General features: G+C 43.2%; 2 protein-coding genes across 2 annotated transcripts; both read left to right on the top strand.

The window, feature by feature from the left end:
* The first annotated feature begins 6,038 nt into the window (after window positions 1-6,038).
* LOC144891791 (histone H2A type 1-like) lies at window positions 6,039-6,424 on the top strand. Its single transcript, XM_078776264.1, has one exon. It carries the CDS (start codon window positions 6,039-6,041, stop codon window positions 6,417-6,419), a length of 381 nt encoding a protein of 126 aa, XP_078632390.1. The 3' UTR covers window positions 6,420-6,424.
* A 286-nt stretch (window positions 6,425-6,710) lies between these two features.
* LOC144891639 (histone H4-like) lies at window positions 6,711-7,022 on the top strand. Its single transcript, XM_078775289.1, has one exon. It carries the CDS (start codon window positions 6,711-6,713, stop codon window positions 7,020-7,022), a length of 312 nt encoding a protein of 103 aa, XP_078631415.1.
* Window positions 7,023-7,331: the final 309 nt, after the last annotated feature.

The following is a 7,331-nucleotide window of genomic DNA, read 5'->3' as shown; positions in this document are numbered from 1 at the left end:
CGTCCCCGTTTCCGTAACAATATATATATATATATATATATATATATATATATATATATATATATATATAATGGTATCTGTAATCTGGTTCTCCAACCTAATGAGCGGACAACATGACGTCATCGCCATGCACGTCCGCCTTGCCTGCAAAGTTCCAGAGGAACCATATAGCAGTGCGTCATTACGGATTATAAATACAGATACTGTCACAAGTGCATGCAAAACTCACAGTTACCGACCTGGTTTCGCCCTTGTTGGGGCTTCATCAGGGCAACGCAGTGAGGCTTTCCATACACTTGTAACTCTGTGACCCTTTAGGTTTTTATATCAGTCACTATGCGACCTTCATATCATCATTGGAGAACCGCCAGCAAGGTGTCCCATACAGCTGCTGCTGCACCTTGCTGGCGGTTCTCCACTGATGATATGAAGGTCGCATAGTGACTGATATAAAAACCGAAAGGGTCACAGAGTTACAAGTGTATGGAAAGCCTCACTGCGTTGCCCTGATGAAGCCCCAACAAGGGCGAAACCAGGTCGGTAACTGTGAGTTTTGCATGCACTTGTGACAGTATCTGTATTTATAATCCGTAATGACGCACTGCTAGATGGTTCCTCTGGAACTTTGCAGGCAAGGCGGACGTGCATGGCGATGACGTCATGTTGTCCGCTCATTAGGTTGGAGAACCAGATTACAGATACCATTATTAGTAACTCCCAACCGCAACCAGGTCGACTCCATATGATGAGTGGATACCAGAGATAACGTCACCGCGTGGCAGGCGGTGCATATCGCTCCCAGCAAGGTGCAGCAGCAGCTGTATGGGACACCTTGCTGGCGGTTCTCCACTGATGATATGAAGGTCGCATAGTGACTGATATATATATATATATATATATATATATATATATATAGATATATATATATATATATATAGATATATATATATACGTATATATATATACACACACACACACACACACACACGATTATATGTGTATATATATATATATATATATATATATATATATATATATATATATATATATATATATATATATATATATATATATATATATATATATATATATATATATATATGTGTCACAGCAAGGTGCTTGGACTAAGTGGGAAGGTGTGCGGGTGAGGATATTGAAGTGGCAAGAGATTTGGAGGATGGAGCAAATATTGTTGAATTTCCTGTTGCGGGCAACGTACGATGTGCTTCCATCACCAGTAAACTTGAGATTGTGGGGGTTGTTGCAGGAGGAGAGATGTTATTTGTGTGGCGGTGTGGGAACGGTGCAGCATGCACTGAGGGCAGCAGGAAGATACAGGTGGCGACATGATCAAGTGCTGGCGGTGGTGGTGCAGATGGTGCAACAAGAGGTGCTGAGATTGAGAGAGAGAAGAGTGGAGAAGGAGACTGATGGGGGAGAGGTGTGGTTTGTCAAAGAGGGCCAAGTGGTAAGAGGTGGAAAGAGGAGGAGGTGGAAAGCAAGAGGGCTGTCAGATGCTTGTGATTGGCAGGTGGTGGCAGACCTAAAGCCACAATTGGTATTCCCAGAGGAGATCTGTGTGACAAGGTTGCGGCCTGACATTGTCATTTGGTCAAGTGCAACAAGACAGGTCATCTTAGGGGAGTTGTCGGTACCTTGGGAAGAGAACATGGAGGAGGTACACGAGAGGAAGAGCGGAAAGTACAGTGAGCTGGAGGCAGAGTGCCGGGAGAAGGGTTGGCGAGTTTCGTGTCAGCCATTTGAGGTGGGGTGTAGAGGGTATATTGGCAATTCCTTTTCTGCATTTCTTGCTTGGCTGGGAGTGTGTGGGACGGAAAGAAGGAGGATGTGTGACAAGGTGGCCCAGGTTGCCTTGAAAGGCTCATTTTGGATATGGAGGATGTTTATGGAGGCACGTTGAATGGTGTAGGTTGGTTGTGTTTTTGTTTTGTTTGTTTGTTTGTTTTTGTTACCATTATTATTTCTTATTTTGTGTATATGAGTGAGTGGGTGAGGGTGTGTGTTTTTGCATGAATTAATTTTTGCATGAGTGTGTGTTTTTGTGTGTTGAGTGGTGTATGATGCAAGGGTAGGTGGTTGTTGGTTGGTGTTGTGTGTGTGTATGTGGGTGTATGTGTGTGTATGGGTATGTATGTGTGTGTGTGTGTATGAATGATCTGGGGTGTTTTGTTGGTGAGTGGTGAAGGGTATAAAGGTGGGTGTTTGAGTGTTCCACCATGTTTGTTTGGTGCTGTGGATTCTGGATGTGGAGGTGTTGTTGTTGTTGTTCGCACTGGCTGGGGGTGGGGGTATGTACGCATCCAGGTGCAGTTGCTGCATGTGGATGTGGATGTGACCCTGCTGGCCCACCTTAGCTGACCGTATTGAGGTTGAAGGGCCGAAACGGGATGATGCTGAGGACCTCGACTGAGGACCCGGTCAGTACGGCACACTTGTGACCAGGTGTGTTTTGAACATATATATACATATATATATATATATATATATATATATATATATATACACAGTATATATATATATATATATATATATATATATATATATATATATATATATATATATATATATAACTGTAAGAAATAGTAGAAACTCCAAAGTACGAGCAGGGCGTCTCATTTGTATTGAATAAATAATCGTTAGATTAAATAAGACGCGGACGTAGCTTCAGGACGTCGATCTTTAATTGTCGACAAGCTTTCGACCAACAAAGGTCTTCTTCTGAGTCTACAAAAACGGTTGGTCACACGTCGGTCAAACTGTAACGCAAACGGTCACTTCCGTTGAACTTGGGGCCGGTGAGTGAACTTTGGCGTGGCTCTTCCTTCTGTATGCATTTTCTACACACATTCCACATCTCACACACATATCACTATACATACTTGACTGATGCCACATGCCTGATGTTTTTGTAGACTCAGAGTAAGACCTTTGTTGGTCGAAAGCTTGTCGACAATTAAAGATCGACGTCCTGAAGCTACGTCCGCGTCTTATTTAATCTAACGATTATATATATATATATATACTGTATATATATATATATATATATATATATATATATATATATATATATATATATATATATGTTGAAATGGACAAAAGCATGTGGTGTCCACAATTCTTTATTTCACTGTAAATATTACAGAACCTTTGTTTTTGATTCAGAACTTCATATATCATTTTAAATCAGAAAATAATAATAAATGGCATTGATAAAATTATTGACACCCTTACTTAATATTTGGTAGCACAGCCTTTGGACAAAATAACTGCAGTCAAGCGCCTCCTATAGCCATGAATGAGCTTCCTACACCTCTCTACGGGCAGTTTGGCCCAATCTTCTTGTGCAAACTTCTCCCAACTCCAGTTCTCCAGTTCTCCCATATTTGTGGGTGCCTTCTCCCAATTGCTGTTTTCAGATCTCCCCACAGGTGATCAATTGCATGTTCAAAAAAACAGTGTTCTTCCTGATAACATTGCGTACAGTGGACACAGGAACATAAACGTCTCTGGAGATGGAGTTGTAGCCTTGAGATTGTCCATGCTTGGCTACAATCTTGTGTCTGACCTCCTCAAACAATTCTCTGGTTTTCTTTCTTTTCTCCATGCTCATTGCGGTACACAAAGTGACACAAAACAGCAGAATGACCCCCTTTTCTCCATTCAAATTAGTTGAATGAGTGATTTATATATTGCATGCACATGCAACTCACCATAGGTGAGTTCAATTCCAAAGTAAAGGAGATTCACCTGCTTGAAATCTAATTATTTCTAACAACTTCGAAAAGGTAACAATAATATTGCCCGGGCCATTTTCGGACTTCTGTGTTGAATAGGCAAAAGCGTTTTCTTTGAACTGATTGCAGCGAACTGTCAAACACGGTGATTTTTCAGTGATGGTGTGGGAAGCAATTTGGAGCGTTGGTCGGTCAGAGATTGTGGAGTGTGTTGGCAACATCAACTCTACGATACACATTTCTATCCTTGAGGATGGACTTCTCCCTGTCTTCTCCACTGGTCAGAAGGTCAAAAACAACACTCTGTTCATAGAAGATGGAGCTCCATGCCACACTGCAAAAAAGACCAAAGAATGGCAGGACAGAACAGGACCACCGAGTGCTGAAGCGCATAACGCGTAAAAATCGTCTGTCCTCGGTTGCAACACTCACTACCGAGTTCCAAACTGCCTCTGGAAGCAACGTCAGCAGAACAACTGTTCGTCAGGAGCTTCATGAAATGGGTTTCCATGGCTGAGGAGCCAGCGGCACACAAGCCTAAGATCACCATGCGCAATGCCAGTGTAGGCTGGAGTAGTGTAAAGCTCGCTGCCATTGGACTCTAGACCAGTGGAAACGCGTTCTCTGGAGTGATGAATCACGCTTCACCATCTGGCAGTCCGATGGATGAATCTGGTTTTGGCGGATGCGAGGAGAACGCTACCTGCCCAAATGCATAGTGCCAACTGTAAAGTTTGGTGGAGGAGGAATGGTGGAGGTGGAGGAGGAGTCTGGGGCTGTTTTTCATGGTTTTGGCTAGGCCCCTTAGTTCCAGTGAATGTAAATCTTAACGCTACAGCATACAATGACATTCTAGACGATTGTTTGCTTCCAACAGTTTGTTTCCCCAAACTGTTGTCAATTTGGGGAAGGCCCTTTCCTGTTTCAGCATGCCAATGTCCCCGTGCACAAAGCTAAGTCCATACAGAGATGGTTTGTCGAGATCGGTGTGGAAGAACTTGACTGGCCTGCACTGAGCACTGACCTCAACCCCTTTGACACCTTTGGGATGAATTGGAACACCGACTGCGAGCCAGGCCTAATCGCCCAACATCAGTGCCCAACCTCACTAATGCTTTGTGGCTGAATGGAAGCATATCCCCACAGCAATGTTCAAACATGTAGTGGAAAGCCTTCCCAGACGAGTGGAGGCTGTTATAGCAGCAAAGGAGGGATCAACTCCATATTAATGCCCATGATTTTGGAATGAGATGTTCGACGAGCACATACGGGTGTGATGTTCGGGTTTCCACATACTTTTGGCCATGTAGTGTACAACAATGCATATGCTATCTAATACATTACCTGTAAATCATGCACAACTTACATTGTAGATTACCAATACCTTTGCTATGCAATATCCAACAAATACCCAGCAAATTCATTTTGCTTAACACTGAAGTGAGATGTAATTCAAATTCAGAAACCAATCATTTGAATGGATTTTCCACCTGCTTTACTGTTCGTTCCCTTTATTGACCACTGATTAATGCTTTAAAATGTATTTATTTGAATGTTTTGTCAATAATATCTTTGCCATTGTTATTGTATTTAATAAAATCCATTTTGTGTCATTTGTGACCTTAAGAACACTTACTTTTAATCTGCTAACTGCAGCTCTGCATTAGCATACATCTGATGAGCTGTTTGAATATATTGATAATTTCCATTTGTTTTGGGGGTGTTTTGGGTCTTCGGGGTGTTTTGGGTCTTCGGGGTGTTTTGGGTCTTCGGGGTGTTTTGGGTCTTCGGGGTGTTTGGGGTCTTCAGGCGTCATGGTGGTCTGAAGGGTCTTTGGGAAATCAAAGGGTCGTCAAAGGTCTGAGGGGTCTCAGCAGTCTTAACGCAATTAAGAGGGTTAATTAAGAGGGTGGTAATTTTATTTGAAGAAGAAGAAGAAGACGTTATCGTCGCATGTAAACATAGCGACATAACGACATGACAACATAACCATATACGTTTGATCTACTATAATAAGATAAATCAATCAACCACCACTACTACTACAACTACTGCTAGAATGACTACTACTACTACTACTACTACTACTACTACTACTACTACTACTACTACTACTACTACCTACCTTTGATCTATTATAATAAGATAAATCAATCAACCACCACTACTACTACAACTACTGCTAGAATGACTACCTACTACTACTACTACTACTACTACTACTAGAATAAGAGTCACCTGTCACAGTAAGGTTATTTTGATATCTGTTGTTCTCTACAAATCATGTCGGGACGTGGTAAAGGTGGTGGAAAGACTCGCTCGAAGGCCAAGTCTCGTTCTTCCCGAGCTGGGCTGCAGTTTCCTGTGAGTGTGAGTCGTGTTCATAGACATCTTCGCAAAGGCAACTACGCCGAGCGCATCGGTGCCGGCGCTCCCGTCTACCTGGCGGCTGTGCTCGAGTACTTGTGTGCAGAGATCCTGGAGATCGCAGGTAACGCTGCACGAGATAACAGGAAATCACGGATCACCCCACGCCATTTTCTGCTCGCCATCCGCAACGATGAGGACTTGGACAAACTGCTGGGCGGGGTGACGATCGCGCAAGGTGGTGTACTGCCTGACATCCAGACCGTGCTGCTCCCCAAGACGACACAGGGAAAGTAAACGGTCCCACCATACACAAGGCCAAACAATCCCCACAACATAGACAAAAAACTACTACTACTACTACTACTGGAATGACTACTACTACTACTGGAATGACTACTACTATGGAATGACTACTACTACTACTACTACTACTACTACTACTATTACTATCGACTACTACTGCTGGAATTACTACTCCTACTACTACTACTACTACTACTTCTCATCCACATCATCCACATAGACACAAGAGTCAAGAACGCTCGTCGTTTGGGTCAATCTGTTTTGGAATCAAACGGTGTCGTCATGTCTGGACGTGGTAAAGGTGGAAAAGGTCTCGGCAAAGGAGGTGCTAAACGTCATCGCAAGGTACTGCGTGATAACATCCAGGGAATCACAAAGCCTGCTATTCGTCGCCTTGCTCGCCGTGGTGGAGTAAAGCGCATCTCGGGTCTCATCTACGAGGAAACCCGTGGAGTTCTCAAGGTGTTCCTGGAAAATGTGCTCCGCGATGCTGTCACCTACACGGAGCACGCAAAGCGAAAGACCGTTACTGCCATGGATGTGGTGTACGCTTTGAAGCGCCAGGGCCGTACGCCCTACGGTTTCGGTGGTTAAACATTTTGTGAGTGTTCATCATCAGCAACTACTACTACTTCTACTACTACTACTCCTACTACTGCTGGAATGACTACTACTACTACTACTACTGCTGGAATGACTACTACTACTATTACTATCGACTACTACTGCTGGAATGACTACTACTACTACTACTACTACTACTGCTGGAATGACTACTACTACTACTACTACTAATACTCCTACTACTACTAATACTCCTACTACTACTCCTCCTCCTCTTCCTCCTACTCCTCCTCCTCCTCCTACTTCTCCTACTTCTCCTCCTACTCCTCCTCCTACTCC

Source organism: Myxine glutinosa, chromosome 4, assembly GCF_964187855.1.
Source record: "Myxine glutinosa chromosome 4, kmMyxGlut1.1, whole genome shotgun sequence".
In the NCBI taxonomy this organism is placed as follows: Eukaryota; Metazoa; Chordata; class Myxini; order Myxiniformes; family Myxinidae; genus Myxine; species Myxine glutinosa.
This window is presented reverse-complemented; position numbering and strand designations above follow the sequence as displayed.

What these genes read in the sequence shown, in the direction of transcription:
- LOC144891639 (XM_078775289.1), top strand. Translation starts at nt 6,711, where the DNA reads ATGTCTGGACGTGGTAAAGGTGGAAAAGGTCTCGGCAAAGGAGGTGCT.
- LOC144891791 (XM_078776264.1), top strand. Translation starts at nt 6,039, where the DNA reads ATGTCGGGACGTGGTAAAGGTGGTGGAAAGACTCGCTCGAAGGCCAAG.